The sequence below is a fragment of the Indicator indicator genome, chromosome 1, assembly GCF_027791375.1.
Source record: "Indicator indicator isolate 239-I01 chromosome 1, UM_Iind_1.1, whole genome shotgun sequence".
In the NCBI taxonomy this organism is placed as follows: domain Eukaryota; kingdom Metazoa; phylum Chordata; class Aves; order Piciformes; family Indicatoridae; genus Indicator; species Indicator indicator.
The window spans coordinates 79,416,889-79,440,110 of NC_072010.1; the positions used below are offsets into that span (position 1 = coordinate 79,416,889).

Sequence of the window (23,222 nt, forward strand, 5' to 3'; positions counted from 1 at the left end):
CTGGCATTTGCAAAGGCTTCGAAGACTTAAAATGCTTCCTCCCTGATTCTCTCATGTATGTTAAATACTGCTTTTTAATTATAATAAAAGGTACAGCACAGCTTGAGTACTTGATTCACTATATTTAATGGGTGCCCTGCATCAGGATGTAACAGTTCTAATAACTATGTGAGATCTTTAAATACCTTAACAATTCCCACCTCTATTTTGATAACAAATTTCATAATAAATCAAGATAAAACAAAACATGTTCTTTTCTTTCCCTTTGAACAGAGCGTGGATCACACTTCTCGTAAACCTCATCATATTGAGGTTGGGCTAAGATGAGCATAACCAGTGACGAAGTGAATTTCTTGGTGTATCGCTATCTCCAGGAATCAGGTAAATTTCCTGTCTTTCCTCACAACTTCAGGTCATAGATGAAAAGGAAAAATGGGAGGTTTGCATGGTGTTGCTTTAGGAATGTTGCGTCAAGTGTTTCAGACTGATAAAAAGGTTTGATATTTCTTGCACAAAGCCACATTTCTTTGAAATGGTGGTCTCAAACGTAATGAAAGTGCAAACATACACAGGTATGCAGTAAACACTGCAGTTAGACAAAACAAGGAAATAAATACCATTATCTTAACAAATCTTTTTGTAGAGTTACATCATCTCAGGCAGCACTCGCACAAAGCACCTGCATTTTATATCTTTTTGCTTAAGTACTTGAAATAATTCTGTCACATTCCAGGGATTGTCTGAACTGGTTTTGTATTGCCTGTAAATGGAAGGCATCTGATGATTTAGAATTTAATTAGGGTAATTATGTATGTAAACTGAACTGTACAAGTGTCAGTATGGCACTGTCTTACCACATTCACCTCTATCTGTTTTCATACTGGAAAACAAAGTCTCTGTAGGGCTTTTCCTTTTAGAAGGAAAGCTTCATCTTCCACTCAAAAAATCCCCCTGAAACAGAAACTTTGTTTTAGAGTCTATTTTGTTTTTTTAATCTTAATTCCACATTTTGACTGCAAGAAGTAGAGGTTCTCTTTACTAATAGAAAAAGTTCTGTTCATGCAGAGATGGTAGGGTAGGTAAGAAACACTGACAAAGAATTTATCCCAGTTTACTTGGTACTGACCCTGTGTTCTGCGTTGTCCAAAGCAGAATTGACTATAAAAGTACTTGGTGTTTCATATGCTGAAACAAACAAACAAAAAATTCTCTAAAAATACATGTCCTCCAACCAGAACACTTGAAGCCAGCTTTAGAACAAAATCGCCAGACCTGAGATGTCTCAGAGATGGGACCAAAATCCCAGCAGGGAAAATAGAATGGTTTAGCCTGCTTCTGTTGTAACAGTGTGAGAGCTGAAATCCCTGTCGCACGCCGACAATAACCAGGCTAGCTCAGTCTGGAAGCAAATGAAAGCTGTATTTACAAGCAAATCTACAATCTATGATGAAATGCAATGAATATGTACACATATACACTATTCACAACATTCACAAATATGTACAATCAACAGAAAAGCACAACCAAGCCCCCTTTGCTTCCCCTAAGGGGCCTTTGGTTCCCCCCAACCAGAAGGAATCCCCCCAGGCCCCCCTGGCAGAAAGCAGAGAATCAAAAAGCAGAGAGGCTGTTAGACTTAGCTTGTCAAGGTCACTGTGTTATCTTCAGCCAGAAAAGAAGCAGCAGCCAGACAGAAGCCAGGCAAGCCGAGAACCCAGACTGCCCAAACCCCACAACCTTATTTTGAGTAGAGATTCTTAAACATTTCTATCTCTCCAATGTAAGTGTTTAGAATAATCATAATTTTGCTTTCTTACACCCAATAGTGATTTATTTACATTCTTTTGCTTTCTCTGTTTGCACTTTGTGAAGAAAAATTAAAAAGACAGTCTTAAAACCATTGCAGTTGTTATAACTGGCATTTCTTAGGTCAGGGGGTTTTTTTGTTCGTTTTACATCCAAGGCTATTTCATTCCAAGGAATATAAATCTTAATGCAAGGAATGTCCTGAAACTGAGAACTTCTATAATAGTTTTTCAGAATTTGGTCTTTTAAAACAGTTCTTTGAGAGTCCAACTGTAGCCCATGTGGCTCTTTTCTCACATTTTATTCTCCTCTCTGATCACAAAGCTTATAAAAATAGTCTTGTTCTGGCAGGCAATGAGATGAACAAAGACAGGAACTGACTAAAACTAAAATTTCATTCTGACAAAGCTTTTTTTAAAAAAATGAGCTTTTGGGTACCACATCAGAAAGGGCTTTTGGACGTGAAAGCAGTGCACAAGTACACATAGTCAAAGCCTAAAGAATCCTGAATTTGCTCTACATTGTCATATTTGCATTGTAAGTGATTCTACATAACATTGTATTGATACAGTAACCTTTCCTGATGTGAACGTAAGAGGCAGTCTTTTTTCATTCCTCTTGATGGATTGGTAGTGATTCAGAGGAGAATTTAAGTTTTTCCAGATATCTGTCCTTTAATCTTATCATGTAAAGTTTCCAGGATTTTCCATAAAATGTAGGCAAATGATGGGAGAAAGAGAGAAATAACAGAAGGAAATATATATGGTGGAACAACTACATAAAAAACAAACTGTCCAAGTAATATGTCAAGTTATTTTGTGGCTGCAAGATGCAGAGGCACTTGAGATTATTTGAAATATTAGCAAAGATACTGGGGGGTCCTTTACACTTTGTTATGAAAATGCTGGCAAGTCATTCTAGTCAAGTTCAACTCTTGTAAAACTGAAGTTACAATTTAAATTCAATGATTATATTTTCTCCTTAATTCTATAGAAAAGATTTGAAAACTTGCACAGGAGAGTATTAACAGAGTTGAACTGTCTAAGCCATTATTGTTGCTTTTTAACAATTCTTGGCATACCAAGAGGAGTTTCAGTGAACTGGAAAAAGGAAATGTGGTGCCAGAATTTTTAAAGGTTAAACAAGATGATTCAGGTAACTATAGGTCAAGCAAAATCATTGGAAGGTTGAAACTAGATACCTCCAACAAGAGATGAAGAGATGACATAATCCCTAATGCCACCCAGCACATTTTTATGGATAGATCTTGTTGAACAAACTTGATACTGCTTTTTCCAAGATCGCAAAGGAAGTTGACGGAGATAGCTGTGCTGATAATAATACATTAGACTACTTTACAGCATTTATTTAGTCTTCTCCATACTGTGGTTTTAAAATCAAAATTAAATAAGTGTGTAAAATCAGTGTAATCCAGGGTTATCAAATGGATTAAAAAGAGGCTAACAGGCACATCTTGAAAAGTGATGAGAGATGGGGAATGTTAATCTCAAAGGTTGATTCTAGTGGGAACTCACAGGTATCTGTCCTTGGTGTAATGCTCAATAGCTTTATCAGTTACCTGGTAGGAGATACAAAGTGCTTCTCAAGTACATTTGCAGATGGAATGAAATGGTAAGTTGTGGTACATGAAGAGTTATACTGACTGATCATGTGGTTTAACAGAAAAAAAATCCATCCCAGAGAGAATGCTTTGAGTTGCCTGCTGCTGGAAATGATGCCTGGTCCAGAAGCAGTGCCATCAAATCCCTCAAGTACAGGACAGGTCCCGATCAAGCTAAGGTTGTAATTGCTTAGATGTATTAAGTAAGTAAATAATTGCCTCTTCATTTAAGTGACTGTCCCAGGGCTTATCTATGCCTAGAAAAGCAAAGAAGTCAGGCATCATTTCCATTTAGGCTCCTTGGGATGATGGCATAGGAATTCCACTAACAGGGTGGCTAAGTGTCCTGGTTTAGAGTGGAACAGATTGCTCTGTTGCTCCAAAAGGGACAAAAGAATAACACTCACACAAACGGATTGGATAGTAATGGAAAGTTTAAATGGAAAAGCAATTCATATATGCCAAAAACTACAAAGCATAGTGGTGAGCATAGCAAAGCACATCAAGTTCAAAGAAATCTCCAGTCTAAACTTAACACACATGTTCCTTTACACCAGACCAAAGACCCAATGCTCCCCTTCTCCCCACCTGGGGTTACCAAAAACCCCAGGGCTCTTTCTTCTGTCTCTGCATTGCTAGGCTGGTTTCAGGCTGGCCAGGCCTGAACTACCCACTCTTTTTACCCTGGTATTAGGCCTAAACAGGCCAAGATTGCACAGGAGAAAAAAAGTCACTCCGGCCAAGTGGCCATTGTTACCAGATAAGGGAGCGTCTCTCCCATGTGAGCAGAGAGGGAAGAAAAAGAAAGACAATAACTTTGCATCCAGATTTATAAGGGTGCAGTATTTATGGGTAGAAATACATTATTTCCTGTGCCCACCTGCTGGACTGGACAGTCTAGACACTGGAGGTCTCAATTCTGTGGCTTTTTTTTTTTGGAGGCACCCAGCCTAAACAGCCACACTAGGTGTGGTCACTTCCACTGCAAGACTATGAATGCCCCCCCTTTTTGAGCTATGAAGAAATTGAGTGTCTAATTTCAGTGTAAGGTTTTTATTTCCTATCCAAAAGTCAAATCCTGAAATACTCAGTTTGCTTCTTTTTGAATATAAGCTTTTTGGTGCACGATTTAAAGTGGTACAACTCTTAAAAGTGGTGAGTCCTTCCAAGCATTATCTCAGGAGTCTAATTTTTAAAAGTCAGGTTATATTTATTTTTAATTGTCTTAGTTCAAAGGCTACCTTTACATGAAAATGTTGGCCTCGGTTACTAATATCAGGCCTAGGTTATATGTAGGTAGGAGCACAAAAAATCTTCCCATGATTATAACCACAAAGCAGGCTCATTGAGAAAACTGAAACCAGCTATACCAAAGAAGCCACAGTTCTGGCATCAAATTATGTTGATTAAGATTTGCACCTCTTCAGACTCCTGAGAAGCATATTTTTGCTAGCAGCCCCCTTCACTGCTGACATAGTCCTTCTATTGGCTTTCTGCATAGTGAAGAGCTGTGTTTCTAAAAAAGCTATATAGAATTCATAATGTAGAGTTTTTCCATTCTGCTTTTCCTGCCCAAAGGAGAAGCAGATAATTATTTGGTTTTTGGAATAAAGGCCAGAGAAGTACAGTGCAATGAAAGGACTCCAAGGAAAATTGAAAAGAGGTGAGAAGGGGATGGTAAAACTAAGGGAAATCAAATCTCTCACCTTTTAATTTAACATGTGCTGTCTTCTGTTGTGAATGACAAAATCTATCATAGGTCCAAATGCTACAATAAATTACCTTCCTTACCCAGCCCAACATATCAATTCAGTTGTTAAAGCTTTTTCAGATTTGGTAGTTTTGATGCATTGATCAATGTAATTGTGTTCCTTTCCTAGCACTTACATGCATATTTCAGTATGGAATCCTTATCTGAACATCAGGCCCCCAGCTGTCAGCAGCTTATACTGCTCTCTAGTAGGGCATTTATTGTAATGGATATCTGGCAATGACTTACTAGAGTTAAGGTTGTGTAACAGTTTCCATTTTTGCTCATACTTTTACTGTTCAGTTTGAATTTTTCCATGTTTTATGACATACACTTGATAAGCTATTCCTCAGAGTACAGTCTGTGCAGTGTCCAAGACAATAAAAGCACAAGCTGGATGCTTCTGCTGAAAAGATGTCAATGGAATTTTTAGCTGCTGACTTGGGACGATTTACCATTATCCTTTAGAACTGTCATTTGTTTTCTTCCCAGCCATAAAAATTAAGGCAGTTAATAACATAGCTGTTTTCCTTATGTAGACTCAGGATGATAGTAGCGTGTTGGTCTGTTTGGTTCACAGTTGACAGATTTTTCTTGGTTTTCTAAAAGACAATTTTTTCTCTCAGGTTTTAAACTCTGACTCAAGGGCACATAGAGCACAAAATGTTTCTGTGAATCACAGCAGAAAATTGCTTATAGATTTGGGCAAACATGGGGCTTTCCTGTAAATTACATCCAGGACATCTTATTCTCATTCTGCCTTTGGGAATTCTGAATGAATCCAAACAGGGATATTCTGAAGCTTCTGGAATTTCACCCTTGTGTTGTCCAACTAGATACTAGTAGTTGGAATAGTACTAAACTACAATTTTCCAATGCCATTTACAATTTTTTTAAAAGAAAGTAACAACATTTGAAGGAAAATATCTTGGGTTTGACTCATTCTCCTTTTTTAGCAAAGAAAGATGGTGCAAAATTTAAATATTGCAATTTGCTTGGGTAAGGTTTTAGGCAATATGGAGCAACTGAAAGTCGGTATTCTTTTCTTTTGAAATTGTGCCTTACTCAACAGTCTATACTTATATAAGCCTGTGTATTTTTTTTCTCTGAAGTCCATACTTTTTCTGCATGTGAGACGTTTAGAGTATTTCAAACAGTTGTGCGTGGCACAGAGTTCCTGAGTCATAGATCTGAGACATGCATGTTGAAAGTCAGGTTAAGCATAATATACAGTATTGTGGTATATAGGTCAGTTAAATTTGCTTCAAAGCTAACTGCTTCCTTTGTGTAGGAAGGCTACTGCTAGGTAGAATGGAAATGTACATTGCATGGGTTTTCTTAAATTATTAAAATCTATACCTTAAGAATAATTCATGAGAAGAATTAATCACTTGGTCAATAAAGGCACTTGTCCAGTGTGACAATAAAAACAGTAGTGTGCATTGATGGATGGTGATTTTTTTTTTCTTTTTTATGTTTTCTTCCAATTTGGCTCCTTAGTTTCATAGGAAAGCTCAGGCTAGATGGTATCTGAGGAGATTATAGAATCAGAGAACAGCTCAAGTTGGCACGAGCTGGCAGGGACCTGTGGAGATCATCTAGTCCCACTTGCCTGTTCACATCAGTTAGCTGCAGCAGGCTGCTCAGGGCTGTGTCCATCTGGGTTTTGAAGGATGGAGATTCCACAGCAGCTAATACTCGAGCATCCTCACACTGAGAATAGCTTGGCTCTCTCCTCTTTGCACCCTCCTCAGGTGTTTATACACGTGGATACAGTCCCCTGTGAGCTTCCCCTTCTCCAAGCTGAGCAGTCTCAACACTCTCAGCCTCTTCTTTATATACCAGATGCTCCCCATTAATAATTTTGGTGGTCTTTTCATTGGACTATATCCAGTATGTCTGTGCCTAAAATTGGACACTACTCCAGATGTGTTTCACCAGGATGGAGAACAGGACAAGGATCCCCTCCACTGACCTTTTCATAGCACAGCTTAGAATGATGTTAGTTTTCATAGCTACAAGGGCACACTGCTGGCTCATGTTCAACTAGTCCAGCCTTCTGCTCAGCGCTGGAGAGCCTCAGAGATCTTAAAAAGAACCTACATAAAGGTGATGTTAAACATGATAGTTACTGGAATGCTCTTGAAGCTCTTTACATAGCTGTGCTCTAATAGTAGGATGGAGACTTTTGTTTGCCGGAGGAAAAGTACATCCTTGAAATGACATTCTGCCAGACAAAGATAAAACACTCTATAGTGTCATTTCAGCAACAATCTGTGGCTGCATTATTTGTGTCTACATATGTGTCATCACTGTCACTTGGTTCTCATGTATTCTGCCTGCAGTATAGAGTAGTTCATGGATGAAACTCAGCTGCCCTGATACCAAGAGAATTGTTTATTTGCTTAGTTTCTCTTCACTCAGGTACTTTCGTGCTAGTGTAATTGAGTGCTAAACAGGTATTACTGAGTAAATAACACCTTTTTTAAGGAAACATTTAAAAACTGGATGTCTAAACCTAAACTTAAGGGTCTTGCGCCTTAATTTTCTTGTTTGAAAGGGAAGTGCTATGTACAATACCTCACAGCAGATGTTAAAAGGTTATAGTCATAAAAGGTTATAGTCTCTGAGGAAAGACTACTGCAGCTGTGCTGGGACAATATTTAACATTCTTTTTCAGAGTACTGTTTATGATTTGTAGATGAATTCATAGCTCTGAATGAATGAGATGCTTATTATTCAGGAGCAGTATTAAGACTGAGGGCAAGGATTCTTTCACCTTTTCAGCTGTACTATGATGAGGTTTTGGAGCAATACCAACTCCCTTTTTTAATTCTCACGGTTTAGCATAGATCTGGTTTGTGGGCATGCAACCCTGTTTGTATAATCTGTTACCCTGCTTAGGACCAGCTTACTCAATTAAAGTAAAACTGCTTAAGCTGATGATCAGAATCTCTGATAAACTGGAACCTGGATATTATTTGGGATAAAAATAAAGCTATGATGTTGTTTTAGGAGCAGGATGTGTGTTAAAGTGACTCCTGGTTAAGAACTCTTGAGAAATCTAACAAAATCTTTTGGTTTAAATAAAAATGTTTCCTAATAGTCACTCCAGAATGAACATTCCTATCTAATGAGAAACCATCTGTACTTAGTGTATAATGTAGCATAATATATATATAATTTGCACACAAACGCACTCCCATACATACTATGTATGTAGTAAAAATAGTGTATTCTCAAAAGGATATTTAAGGGATTTTACTAATCTGCTGCTCTTTTTGTTTTTTTACTCTCTTCTCTACTTTCTTTATTTTTCCTAAAGTAGGGAGTTAGAGATCACCCTTTCTCACACCTAACCAGCAGAGCTGTATTAGGACTCCTTTTGTAGTCACCATCAGCAGAAGCCATCCTAATGCTGAAGTTTCTGAATACCCACTGACTGTCAGCTGTGGTGTCAGTATTTGCCACCACTTAGAGGTGTATATTAGAACTGATAGAAGAACATAGTTTACAGAAATAAATTACCAAGTATATGTGACTCCGAAAGTCTCTTCTATAAATGGTGCATGTCTCTTTGGATGTTTGGTTGCATAGACAGGGCTAGAAGATAAGAGCATCCCATTAATTTAGCAGGAAAAGATTATGCTTTTCTCTTGCTGTGGCCTTTGTATGTTACTTCAACCTTCGCATATAGTTGCATTAAACTGAGTTATCTGTGTTGACATTTATTCAGAATTGTCAGTCTAATTTACACAGAGTGAAAAAAGGGATTATTTCAGACCCTTTTTTCAAGAGAGTTTAAGTTTCTTTCCATTGTTCGTGTTGTTTTCTTTCTGTATCATATTTCTCTTTTTGTTAATGTGCATCCCTCAGAAAGGCTTAAACAGCAAGTGTCAAGTAACACTCATCAAAAGATCGTTTTCAGATTGTTTTCCAACATATTTTCCAGCATAAAAAAAAAATTAAAATTGTCAAAGACATTATTTGGCTCATAATAAAATAATTTTGGGTAGCAGACATTTTCTCTGAATTCTTGGCAGAAGGTCAGCAGGTCAGGTATCCAAGAAAAAAGGGTATATTAGTGAATAATCGCTTCTACAAAACTTGGGGTAACGAGACATGATATAATTTTGGCAACTGACACAAGCTACAGCTAAGGATCCTTTCTTCATATTTCTCAGGGGCTGTGAAAGAGCTTGTAATACCAGACACATTTCCCACTGTTCTGGAAATAATTTTAATCGTTCAGCAATCCTAATCTTGAAACAAATGTACAAGCCCTATTGTTCTGCTGATTTTTCTAAAAATATGTTTCATCTGCAGTTCTCTGTTTTACATTGCTAATGTGTGTCCTCGTTAAGCCCTTTATGTAATTGCAAAGGTAAGTCTTCAAAAATAAGCCGGCACTGCCAAAACCAGAGAGGCACTCTAGGATGTATTACTGAGAAGGAAAAAGCTCGCCTAGAAGAATCTCTGAGATTCTTTATTATTCTGATGTGAATAATAAACAATATGTGGTGTAGGATTTTTACCTACCTTTTTTTTAAAACTCTTTGTAGATTCTTATCAGAGGCTTAAGATACCAGACACTTACTAACTGCAAACAAATGTATTTTGGAAAAACTGGTGTCGTTTTTGTGAAGCTTTTGCATTTGTACATTAGGATTTTATGACCATGCATATGTAATTTCATTCAGACCGAAAACTAAGGAGAAGCAAGGATAGGGATCCATGTTACATTCTCAGTTCTAAGTCAGTGTATCATACAGAAGGAGAAATGCTGCCCTCTAAAATGGGACCTGCCAGTGAAGAAAATCATTGTGTTCTCTTGAGCAAAGGGCAAGAAATTATGTCATTTACTTCAGGAACTACATTAGTGTGTGTTAGGCCCAAGATTAAGAAAATAGAGTTGCTTTAAGTTAAACTGTTTGGTTCTGGTTTTGCAGCTAGAAACTGCAGCTAGAAATGCAAATATACCCTTAGTGATACTTCTCTTCAGTGATACATCTAGACCTACAGAATTCTTAATTTAGTGTTAAATGTGCTGTTTGTACATCATTAGCGTTTGGAGGAAATTATTTTGGTAACGGTCATATTTCACTCTTCTTTAGTGGAATTGTTTTAAGCTGTTGTGGTGGAGCTCTAATTTACTTCAGAACACCCCATTGCCCCAGTCTTCCCTTCTTGCCTTATTCCTTAGATGGCATTCCCAAGACCCAGACACCAAATTTGGAAAGCTGTTTTTCCACTGGTTGCATGTGATTTCTTTGGCAAGCAGTTGTGCAGGCAGCTTTGGAGTTACTTGGATTTGGTAACATGGTGAAGCAGCTGATGGGACTGTGCGTGGACAGCTTTTCCTCGTGTGTGTGATTTTCTTTTGACTCATTACTCTATGGAATGTTTCTAAATCTCCCCGGATTTTTGCCCATACACCATTTATGGTCATAAAGATGACTTTCCTTTCCTCTCTCAAAGCATTTTTTTGCCTCCTGGAGCCTGTACAGATGTAATCAGCTTTTACGTGCCTTCTACTCTTGCCTGAATTTTGGATCACTGAAAGTCTCCGCAGTAGTGCCAGGTATGAGGCTACCTTAAGAAAATAGGCACTCAGGCAGCCAGAAAACTTAAGCTTGCCAGTGAGTTCCGTTATAGGAGTTGCAGGTTGGTTCTACTGAGACAGAAGTTTTAATCATTTCTAAAACCTTGCTCATTTTTTTATTTGTACCTGCCAAATACTTCAGGAGAGAACAGCATGTTACTTCAGAGAACAGGATTGGAAGAGCTGGTATTGGGAATTTCCAAAAAGACAACACAACGTCAGAGAAGTCAATAAAATAAAAGTATTGGTTATTTCCAATTGGAGATGGTTAAATTGTTACAGAAAAAGAAGGGATCGCCAGATAATTTGTCTCCTTATTTATGACTTTTTTCTTTCTCTTTCTACTGAGATAATAAAATCACCAATTTAGTGATTTCTGTAAACTGAACTTAAGATCTCTGAATTTAAAAACCTCAGTCTGGACTGCTTGAGTTTAAACAGGAAAATTAATTAAAGGCAATAATCCAGACCTCCATATGAAATCTTGCTATTTTTCAGGCCAGAGGGACCCACTGGGCATTAGTTATACAAAGATTTGTAGGGCTTGGTAGATACCTTTACTTAGTGTGGGGATAGAGGATGTTCATAAAGATGCCTGAGATGATGTGGGAAAGGCAATTCTTTATTCTCTGTTTTGTTCTACGGTAAAAGAAGTTTCAGTGAAGAATCTTAGAGTATGAATAATTATACTGAGGAATTTGCAAATAACTTAGATACCTCTGAGTTTTAAAAAAAAATAAATAGTATACTAGTTACCAGAGAAAACTATGTCCACTTAGTTCACAACAGGAAACTTTCACAGTACACAACAGATTGCTTGACTATTGCTAATTGGGGTGTCCTCAAGGTAACAGCTGAGTAACGAGTGAAGATGGAAACACTTCAGAAGTTGTTACTTCCACAAACCCCTCTTTGTCATTCCCCCACCTGTACAAGTGCAGCAGGAGGTTCTGTAGCTGTTACAGTTTAAGATTGCAGTTTAAACAAGACTGCTTTTTACAGTGCTAAAGGGATCGGAAAATGAAAGGAGCACTTAGTGAATGTCAGCTGGATCTGTGATTGCCAGATGAGCTAGCGCAGGGAATACTTGGCAGCACGTCAGCTGCATGCCTAAAAGGAAGAGTCCTTCAGTCCTAGAAGAGGTGAGACACATTTCTGGAGAGGACAAGACATTCCTCGGGCTACATGGCTGCCCAGTGCCCTTTCCTATGCCTACACTTGACAGGCATTTCTGTTTGAGTCACGCATATTGTAAACAATTAAAACTACATCACCTCTGCAGATCAAGCATGCACACAAAGAGCAGCATTATGTTCGTTGAATAAAACCTAGTCACTTTATGATCAATGACAAATCTTTTTAAAGTGGAGGCCATTTTAACTGAAAAAGGAGCAGCCACAGGGGAAAAAAATCTTGATCATCTCCATTTTTGCAGTTACAGCAAAATCCATCCGTGAAATTTTGCAAAACACAGCCCTACATATGCATTTTTTGGCACTGCCTAGGGCAAGAATTCCCAAATGGCTATGTATACCACTAAAGAGAATATACAGACACCTCAGTGTGGGAAAAGATACAGCACAGAATAAGGACCCGTTACCACTGTCAGTATGAAAAAGTGCAGGAATCTCTCAGTGTGGAATTTCGCTCAGTTTTCAAGTGAAAAACATTCACATAACCATTTTGGGGGTTGAGGGGGTGTCATTTAAGTCATTTTTTTCTACATTCATTATTTCTTGTGTGCTCTGTAAAACATTTAGAGGCAAACTATTGCACAGTTAATAAGTCATCTCCCTTTAAGGTAATCTTATCAAGAATTTTTTTTCATGTAGGATAATGTATTTACAGATTATGCATTGTTAAGTGGTTTCTATTTTTCCATCCTTTTTGAGGTAAAAAAAAACCTAGAAGCCATTCTCTGGAGCCTATTGAAAGATGCTGTTCAGGGTACTGGCCATGTCATGGCACAAGTGACTGTCCAGTTCACTGGTGTGAAACCAGTTCAATGTTTGGCTGTGGTCTCTCCCCTTTGGCTCTTGGTGTTCGTGTCTAACCTTAAAAGCTCGTAGTCTTATCGCATGTGTCCTTGAAGAATTAACTACAATAAGATCTGTTTTACTGATGCTATTTGAATAGAAATTGCTGGTTTATGGAGTGATTATCACAGTCAAGAAAATGACAGAATTTATCAAAAATAATGCATACAGACACAGATTAGCAACTTCCATTCATTTTACTGCTACTTCAGCGTTTTGAGTTTGGATCTGTTGTAATTTCATGTCATCTCTACTGCATGCTGTCTTCAGATCCTTGCATGCAAAACACCTCCCATCTCTGCTCTCATTCAACTACCTTGTCAGCCTGCATATACTCACTGGAGGAGGTGTGTTTGTGTCTTGGCTATGTGTTATCCAATGTGGTTTCATGATCTTTGGAGTAGGGACAAGTTAACATTTGTAACACAAGCCAACATTTTAAAAATCTTGCCTTCATTTAAGAGAAATCACCTTTTTGTAAGACCAAAATACAGGGTTGCAGCATTGCTGTATAATTCAGTGTACTGACATGGAGAGCCCCAAAGAGAACCAATGAGATTTGATAACTGTAAAAGCAATGCTCAAGTGATTCTTCAGCATTGACAGAAACTTGATGTGTTCAACTTCATTCAGGATTTTGTTAACTGTATGTGTTACTTTTAAAACCAGTCTGCCTTCGTGTGAGTCTTATATAAATGCTATGCTATGGTATAGTACAGGAAATCAGGCAGCAGTTGGCTGTCAGTTGGTGGGCTGGTTGACTTGTTTCTGATGCATACGTTTTTCTTTTAATTACAATAATATGGAAGTATTTTTATAAGAGGGATGAGGTGCCCAACAGCGCCCATTTCAGCAGTTTCATGCCTTTGAGTTTCAGTATTTGTATCTTATCAAAACAGATTTTAGTAAAGATTGTCACAACTGCTGGAGATGACTGAGGTTGCTCTTCAGTGGCAGCATAGCCAGTTGTTTTGTGTTTCCTCATCTAACAGGTGCTCTGGTAATAGTTTCTTAGCATTGAGAGAAACAGTAAAATAAGATTCATTGCAATAACACAACTGGATTTTGTGCTGATAAGTCACTTCTCGTGCAGCGAGGTGAGATGTGTTGTTCTTTGCAGATGTAGCAACTCCGTACCAGACAAAGGGGTGAGATGTGTGGCATTGTTATCTGCCTTCTGGAAAAGATAGGGCCTGATATGTGCCAACAGCAAACTAAAACAGCTGCAAAATACCAAACACAATAATGAGAGGTACGAAGTGATAGTTAAAATTAAGCCTACTGCGGATCCACAGTAATGATTTCCCACTTTTCTTCCTTTTGCTTGTTGGTTGCCATTTTTATGCCATCCTCTGTTTCATTGAATCAGCGACCGTGTTACAGTTTCCTGAGCTGCTGACTCACAAGCTAGCTGCTGGCTTTTTTAGCAGTCAACTTCAGAGGTTCTAGACAACAGCTTAATTTTCCCATTCTTCTCCATTCTTAAGTAGATTTGATGATTTATCTGTCATGCATTTTAAAGTCCATTCCTTTTTGAGAAGGTATTGTTACTGTTGTTCTTGATTAATTTAAATACACATAAATATAAATACACATAAATTAAGTTGGATCTGACTCTCTTAATTCTGGTTAATTGCATACCATGTGTTTCTATATACACAGAGGTTTCAGTGTTCAATGATCAGGCTCTGGATCTCAGACGCAGGCTGTGTATGCTCAGTGCTTGATTTCTTCCTCATTGTGGTGCCCAGTAATGTGCTTAGTTGTCCTACAAAACTAAAAACAAGGGAAGAACACTGCTCTGCAGATTTTACAGTCTGTTCTGCATACAGCAAGAGGTGCAGCAGCTCTTAAACTAGCCCAGGGCATAAGACCAATACAGGATAAGAATTGGACCAGCAATTAGATAAATGATGCTCTGGGTTTCAGGATTTTTTTTCCTGTGCTTTATTTTTGTGTCTTGTAATCCTACGTAATTCTGCTCATAGTTGGACCTACTACTTCCTAAAAAAGTGTCCCAAGCATCCCCCAGAATTGGAGGAGCACCAGGAAGAGAAGGTAGGGTCAGGAAGGGAGAGAATAGAAGCTGCTGCAAGGAAGTGAAGCAGTGAAAAAAAAATAAAAAAAGGGGGGGAGAGGATCACAGAGAAATACATACCTCAGTTTCAAATGTGGGAGACATTTTCTTTCTCTTGTTTTTGCTGTCTATCTATGATCATAATTGAGCTATCTGCAAAAAGGGTCTTGGAAACAAATTGAGGGAGAGAGAAAGCATTACTGTGGAACAAGCCCAAAATCCCATCCTTCAGCCCCCACACAATTGGACATTGCAGTGATATGGGGGAAATCCCTCCACAGAACCATAAATGAAACTGCTGTTGACAAAGAGAAGAGGCACAGCTATATTTAACACAAGTATTTTCATTTGAGAAATGCTTTCTTTTTCTCTTTTTTTTGGTCTTGTCTGGTTGGTAGAGACTGCAAGGGTTCTTCCTGTTTGAGACAGTGCATGGTGGTTTCCCCAGGGCTTTTAATGGTAGAGTAATGCTCTGGAGACAGTGTGGTGATAAATGAGTTGCTACAGTTATATCTACATCCTGTTCCCCCTTCCCCCCTCCTGCATCTGCCCTTACCTACAGTCCTTCTGCAGTGTTTGACACAGTTTTGAGCAGCATCAGCCAGCCTTGAAGACATCACTCTTTAAAAATTGTTCACCAAAATTCTTTACTTTTCATGGCTGTCACCTTCATTACCCCTTATTTCTCAGACTGACGAAAATGAAAGAGGGAGCAGAAAGACTTCTGGTTAAAGGATGGACTGTCTTGCCGTCCACTGCTTGGCAGATCCCAGTTAATTACTTTTGATATTACTCTTCACTTTCAGAGAATAGGTTGACAGGAGAGGCCTCTCTGTTGTTCCATAGTGTAATGGCAATGCTCTGCATGTCATATTGTACTCAGCAATAAAGGAGCAGAGGATCTGAAATATCTTCCCTAGTATAAGGGAAAGGCTCCCTTGTGTCAGCTGCATCTGTGACTTGATTTTATACAACTTGCACACAGACAGGGATCTAAGTGTTTAGCTTCAGCAAACAGCAATACTGAAGTGCAGCAAGGGAAATGAGGATTTGAGGCAACGTTGTTCAGCTGGGCATGCCCCTGTGGCAGTTCCTATTTTTCATGTGTTTGTTTTTGTTTTCAGTTAGTGCAGTTCTGGTTACTTTTCTCTGCATGCATTTCCATTTCTATACAGCAGTCCCTGTCTTTGCAGTGTGTAGGGGAGGGGGATGGGTGGTGGCAGGGTGGTCAGGATGGCTCTGATTAACCTCCCTGGCTCCATGCAGCCAGCCGGTGTCCTTCTGCTTACATGGCAGCATGTCTCTCTGATCTTGGAGCAGAATTATTTTTAGACCATGAAGTGTAGCTGCCTAGTGCATTTAGATTTCATGTCATGGCTTCCTTTTCTTGCTCTCAGGTTTCTCCCACTCGGCCTTCACCTTCGGTATTGAGAGCCACATCAGCCAATCCAACATCAACGGAACACTAGTGCCACCTGCTGCACTCATCTCCATCCTCCAGAAGGGGCTCCAGTACGTGGAGGCTGAGATCAGCATCAACGAAGTAAGTACCCCCAGCACCCCTCACGCTGCTGACTGGCTCACTGGGGACTTCCAAGTCACACATCCTGCCCACCCAGAGACGCAAGCCACCAATTTCTCTTGGGCTATTTTCATTTTATTCCTCATACTTTACTCTACCCGCAGCAAAGAGCTGTAGAGGCTCTGAGGCAGAAATTTATTTCAATTTTTAGCATTGAGGCCTTTTTGCGTAGCTTAGGTGGATTTTTTTGTGTTTGCACTCTACTAGTCAACTAATCCAAGGTGCACACATTCTTGCAGCAAACAAGAAAAGGCGTCAATGTTTGCAGTGTTGCATTTTCAGGGTCACAGCAGAATTTGGCAGGAAAATCCTGCAGTGTAGGTTAAAACTTCACTCCATGTCACCAGCTAGCAGGTAGCACTGCCTGCAAGCCAAGAGAAGCCTGATCAAAAATCCACAGAGGTCACTGGAGAGATTTCACTATCTGCTTTCAGCAACTTTGCTCAGATCATATAACCAGGCATTGTCCTTCCAGGTAGATGGCAAAATGGTTGTGTGTAAATTCTAACCCTGGCTGGGCACTGGTTTTCTTTGGGAATTGTACAAGCAGACACGAAGTACCTCTGTTCTCCTTGAACTGCCAGCGATAACAAAGAGGGCATGTGGGAAAAGGCAGCATTTTTGCCTGCCAGCCTTAAAGGCATGATACTTGGAGAAGGAGTGAAGCATGACAGATAAGCAAGCACTGCATTACAAAATATTTACCATAGATATTAATAATTGACTGAGATCTTTAATAAATATTAATACACAAAAAGCTATTGCTGAATGTGGCATGTGAACAGCATGGATGAGAACAAAGGAATATTAAATAGAGAAAAGGTTGTGTTCCTTGCAGTGTATAGTTTGGATACTCATTTATCACTAACATTCTGTGTGATTTCCTTTTTATGACTCGATAGTGAGAGTGTTTGAGTTTTGTATGCGCTGTATTTTAAATGGGTCAATGACATTTGACATTCATGCCAAGCTACTCTTTGATGCAATTGTAATAACAAACCAGTGTTAGGAATCTGTCCTAATTTGCTGCTACTTAACATGTTGCCCTGCGCCTGAAATTGGAGCTGCACAGAAACTTTGAACGATGAAATGCACCTATCCATTCAGGTTGTATGGTGGCTGTAAGGGTCTGCTCCTGTGCACCTAGCTTCAGAATTGGCTTTCAGAACTGGAGTTGAGAGAATAATCTGAAAATACCTGTATTGTCACCATTAAGATTTGCGTTGCTCTCATCCTGGTTTGATTCTGTTGAAAGGCAGAATGTTAAGTTCATTATGGCAAAGTAAAGGCCATTCTTCCTACATCTGAACACCAAAAAGGTCTCCATACATGCTTCTTTATGTGTTATTTCTCTATGTGTATTACTAGAGTGGTGAGTAATCAGTGAGTCAGTAAACTAATGAGCATAAAATTTAAGTATTGTTTGCAATTTGTTGAAGGGCAGTCATGGAAATAGTCCAGTAAGCAATGTTACAATTAAAATGTAAGATGCCAAAATCCATTGGCAAACATTTTTTTCCACTGTGTATCAAGGATTTAAGCCAGGGTCCAATAAAAGTCGGCAAAAATATTTACATATTTTCTTCTCCAAGGACTCTTTCCTCCTTTTTCCTCCCCATGAGGAAACAAGTATGTATTATCTTAATATTGTAATTGTAAAGCATAATTTAAGGACTAGTCCAACACAAGCATACCAGCCAGCCAGATGATTATTCTTCTTTATTAGTTACTGTTATCTATTGAAAATTATATTGTTTGCCAGCTACTTCATCTATTTGTATCCTAATCTTATCTGCAATTCCTCAGACACAAATCTTTCACTACTAGGTCTTGGTCATTTTGAAGAATTACAGGGAGATTGCAGAAGATGAGTAAAATGGCAGTCTATGGATGCTGCTGAAACCTTTTTTCTCTGTTTAAGATAATAGGAAAGTAAAAGTGAGATGAAGCTAAGTAGATACAGCCATTGTTGTCCTGAGTCTGTATTAAGTCTTAATAAACAGCTCTTAAACTCAATTGGTTATTTAACCCTGAATCTTAGTTTACAGAAAACAAACTGAAAATCATAACTGAATAAAACTAGTGGAATAAAAGAAAAATAATGATAAAGTAATCCTGTGCAGTCAGCTACAGTTGATGGTGCTGGGCTGACGAGCATCATGCATGTAACCACTACAGCATACATCTTGCTTTGGCTGAGTCTCGTTATTCATCAGCTGCTTCCATTCCTATGCCCCTGCAAGTGCAGGAAGACAAACAATCCAACCAAAGTCTGTTTGCCCTTGTCATGGCCTCAGCCATGACTCTTTTCCAAATAGAAAACAAAAGAGAAACTTTCTTATCATAAGGAAAACATTTTGGTGTTTTTATACGATATATTTTCTTTTCATCTCTGAAGAGTTTATATACCTGCATTTTCTATAAAATTCACCAAACAGATCTCTAAGTGGAACAGATTTTAAATTGGAACCATCATGAATCTGCAAGAGATGCATAGTAATGTGGCGCCGTTGGTTAAGTCCAAGTGCAGTATCTTCACACAACCTAGTTTTGTTTCTTTATATTATTGCCTCTTTGCTGACTTCAAAGGTGAAGATCCTAAACTTGCAGTTTCTCTTCCGCTCATTTTCCCTGCAGGATGGTACAGTATTTGACGGCAGGCCAATAGAATCCCTGTCTCTGATCGACGCGGTGATGCCCGATGTTGTTCAGACCCGGCAGCAAGCTTTCAGAGAGAAATTAGCTCAGCAGCAAGCCAGTGCAGCGGCAGCGGCAGCAGCAACGACAGCAACGGCAGCAGCGACGACGACTGCTGTTTCCCAGCAGAACACACCAAAGAACGGAGAAGCCACTGTGAATGGAGAGGAGAATGGGGCACATGCAATAAGTAAGCCAATCCATGTGGCTGCTTGCCACTACTGGGCAATTTGAGTTTCAGTAGTATTCATGTACTTAATTGCTGTCTGCAAGGCTACATACAGAACTCAGGGGAATCATTTCAGGAGGGCAAGGTCTTTCTGGAAAGGCTGCTTGAGTAAAAATCATGTTTCACATCACAGTGCTGTGTTTTACTGGTGTTCTCTCAGAATCCAAAAACTTAAGATATCTTCAGAATTGCTGAGTGAAGATGCTATCTTTCTCTGCTTGGAGCCAGCTGCCCAGACTTCATTTATATTATCAGCTTTATAGGTGCTTTTAGATGTTTGATAAAAGTTGGGACAAGCTGTAGCCACCGTTGGTCATTTTGGCCAGACTAGGAGAGAGACAGGTTGAGAGGCTAGAACCTACAAGCTGTATCTGTGTAAATGGAGTATGGCCAGAACGTATCCTTGAGTGCTAACTATCCTATGATCACCCGTAGCCTTGTCACAGTTTGTCTTATAGGAGGTATCCATTCTTGTGCAGCATGGCCAAGTACAGGACAAGCAGTCGTATGTGCCAAGGAACATTCCCAGCAGGCAGCCTGAATGAGGCCAGCCTGTCTTAAAGGCATTCCTCACCTTTTTATTTAATAGTACATATTTAGTCGTATAGTCCACTGCAGGTGTCTAATTAAAGGTCCTACCTTCCCAAGATTTCCTATGGCTGTGGGAACAGTCAGTTCTCAAGAGCTCTGAATTCACCTCTGTTTATTGGTGACAACGGGAGACTGTACTTGTATTTTAGAAATCTAAAGACAGACATACAAAGCAAGGAGTGGACATACTTGCTCGTGTAACTTCATCTTTACAACTTCATTAGCATTGTCAGGCAGATGAAATTAATGATCCTACTTTCTGTGCACAAACCATATTAGGGCACTGGCTAACTCCTGAAATGAGACCTCAGTGCCTGATTGACTTCTCAGGAAATTCTCATTGTTTATGCAGGGCAAACTGTATATCCAGCCTTAGCTTTTGCCTTATCACCACGTTCAGACAGTCTGCTTAGGATAGCCTAAGAGGAAAGATCTGGCAAGAGCTTAGGTAAGCACAGATGGTTTAGGATGGATAGGACAAAAGTTTAAGATAGGATGTAGGACGTGTAAGGTGAAAGCTGTGAGACCTGCTGGATAGAAAGGACTGCTGATAGAAAAGGTGTGAGAACTTCCCAAACCTTCATTTTCACTGTTGTTGGATTCCACATAATAGGCATCTACTAGGATGGTTTTGAATAGTGTGCTAGCCCTTAGTCATAAACTGGAAGTCACCCATGTATCAACCTGTCATAAAATGGTAGGGTAGGAGAAACAGGTGAAAGAGATGTCTTTGGCAAGTTACCTGGTTTGTGTTTATTCTGACACAAAGTTCTCCCTGACACTGTAAGTCCTCTCAAAAAAAGTGTTAATGTATTTAATAGAATGTATTTCTATATGTGGTCTTACCAGTAAAATATCATAGGGTGATTTGATTTAAGTAAAAGATGAGACAGAAAACAATTGTAACAATAACAACAGTTTGAGGTGCAGATTCAAATACCAAATCAATAAAATCACTGCTTCCTCGTGCTGATTTTTGAGTAGTGTATTCAGTTTTGAGACACATCAAAAATTAGGGGAAAAAAAATCAGCATGTAGAAATTGAGCCAAACTTTGGATTGTTTTCCAACTCAAATATTTTTTGTCTCATTTGTTTCATTATATTTGCAAGGATTGGCTTCAGCTTAAGAAAAATTAAAGCTCTGGAAAAAAAACTGAGTTCAATTCTTTTATTACAACTACAGCCATAAACTTCAGTGAAAGGCCTGTCAGAGATTTAAGTAAAACAAAAAAAAAAAAAAAACCTATCAAGAAAAGACAGGGTTAGCACTGGTATGATCTTAAAAATACATTTTTTCTAATTTGAAGGAAATAGCAAGAGAGTCACTGGTATGTTAGAATTGTATGTATTTTTAGAACTTTATAGTTGGGGGAAACATGACTTAATTTCCAGTGATATGGGATTTTTTTCTGTTAAAGGGAAATAAATAGAAGAATATAGCATAGACTTAAACAAAGATCCTCTATCCTTTATAAAATGGTTTGTGTTAACATCTGGGCAGAGTTCTCCAGTATGTGACCTGCTGACTAAAGTTTTCATAGAATCATTAAGGTTGGAAAAGACCTCTAATATCAAATCCAACCATCACCGCAACACCACCATGCCCACTAAACCATGCCTGACAGTGCCATGCTTACAGGGGTGGCAACTCCACCACTTACCTGGGCAGCCTGCTCCAGTGCTTGACCAAATGCCTTTTCCCCTGTGAGAGTTTGTTGCATTTGACAGAACTGCACTCTCTTTTGGAGACCCCCTCAGAGGTATTCTTTCTGCAAATGAGCTCTTAACAGAGAGTTTTCTGCTCTGAAGGTAGTTAAAAAAAAAAAAGCCTGTTCTTGATGATTACTGCAGCTTACATATTTGTTCTCATTCCCCATGCACACATTGCAGCTGCAGCCATAGGAAAGACAAATTTTCAGATGAGGCCAGGGCTTACAAGAGCTCACGCTGTGTAAGGAGCTCAGCATTTTTACAAGGATGCCATCTTGTGCTCAGTGGTTCTGTTTTCCTAATCATATCCACTTTATATTGCTAGTGTCTGTCTGAATCTGTGAAGCACCTGAAGCAGTATTGCAGAAAAATGAATTATCCTGCTTGTTCAGTGGGGCATTTTAAGTTCTGTGCTTGACAACAGCAGTCTAAATATGGATGTTCCTGACTGCTGATGAATGTAGGAAGAAAGTGTATATAATGTGAATGTTTGTGAACAATTTCTGAAAGACTCCTCATCATGCCCTCTCTTCTCCTGAACCACCAAAAACTGTAGTGTCAAAATCATTACTGGAAGACAGTAGAAAATAATTCTGCAAGTGTTTGATTGCCCCCAGAGGCCAGTCAGTCTTGCATGTACTAATGCAGGCATCAGGTGACTGGGATTGCTATTTCACAACCTGACTATGTTTTTTCTCACAGCAGTTGGTAACATTCATAGTGTGTATCCAGGTTTCTCCATCTGGCCGTGTACAAACAAAAATATTTCTTAAGTATCAGATGGCCTTGCTCTTAATGGCATCTCATGACTGGGACCTTGTAGTAGCACTGCTTGTAAGCTCTGCCTTTAAAGCCAGGCAGGTAACTGTAGGGTCAAATATGGTAAGAGTAGCATCTCATTTAAAAATTTTCAAATTAAAACCCTTGAAAAATCTTGATTTTTCCCCCAGCTTCTTATTCATGCTGTGAGCAGGACACGGGTTTATGCGTGGCCATTACTATACTGCTGTTTTTCTCATGGAAATATGCTTTAAACCTGATTCAATGCTGTGATGACAAAGAGAGTTCTAGACTTTTATCTTCTGGTGGGTTTTAATAGTGCTTTGCACTTAATTGTCCTGATTGCTCAGAATATCATGTCAAAGTCCCCAGCTGCCAGTGTCAAGCTAAACCTTAAGTACTGGTATATCTTGGCAATATTAATTTTAGTAGTTACACACAGAGGGAATTATCAAGGAAAGTACACAGCATAGGGACTCAGCATAGGTGTTGATTTTCAACTAGTTATTTGTAATAAGTCTTGCTTTGCAACAGGTCCATAGGTAATAATAAGTGTAGTTTAAAAATAGATATTTGGACTTACAAATGTGAGCTGTGAAACTCTTTTTAGTTTACTGTTTTCTAATTTTGATACTCAATGCTATGCAACTCATTGAATTGCATGTGAATTCCATTCCTTTCTGTCTATGGCACAGGTATGGCACAGGCACAGTTAGTAGGGTACCTAACTAAATATGCAA

At 38.9% G+C, this 23,222-nt stretch overlaps 1 protein-coding gene across 1 annotated transcript in view; it reads left to right on the forward strand.

The window, feature by feature from the left end:
* Window positions 1–284: 284 nt before the first annotated feature.
* Window positions 285–23,222, forward strand: part of TBL1X (transducin beta like 1 X-linked) — a 51,066-nt gene continuing 28,128 nt past the window's right edge. The window contains exons 1-3 of the mRNA XM_054400828.1: window positions 285–381; window positions 16,290–16,435; window positions 19,112–19,361. Of these exons, the coding sequence (XP_054256803.1) occupies window positions 324–381; window positions 16,290–16,435; window positions 19,112–19,361 (454 nt within the window). The 5' untranslated portion in view covers window positions 285–323. The remainder of the gene's footprint in view (window positions 382–16,289; window positions 16,436–19,111; window positions 19,362–23,222) is intronic.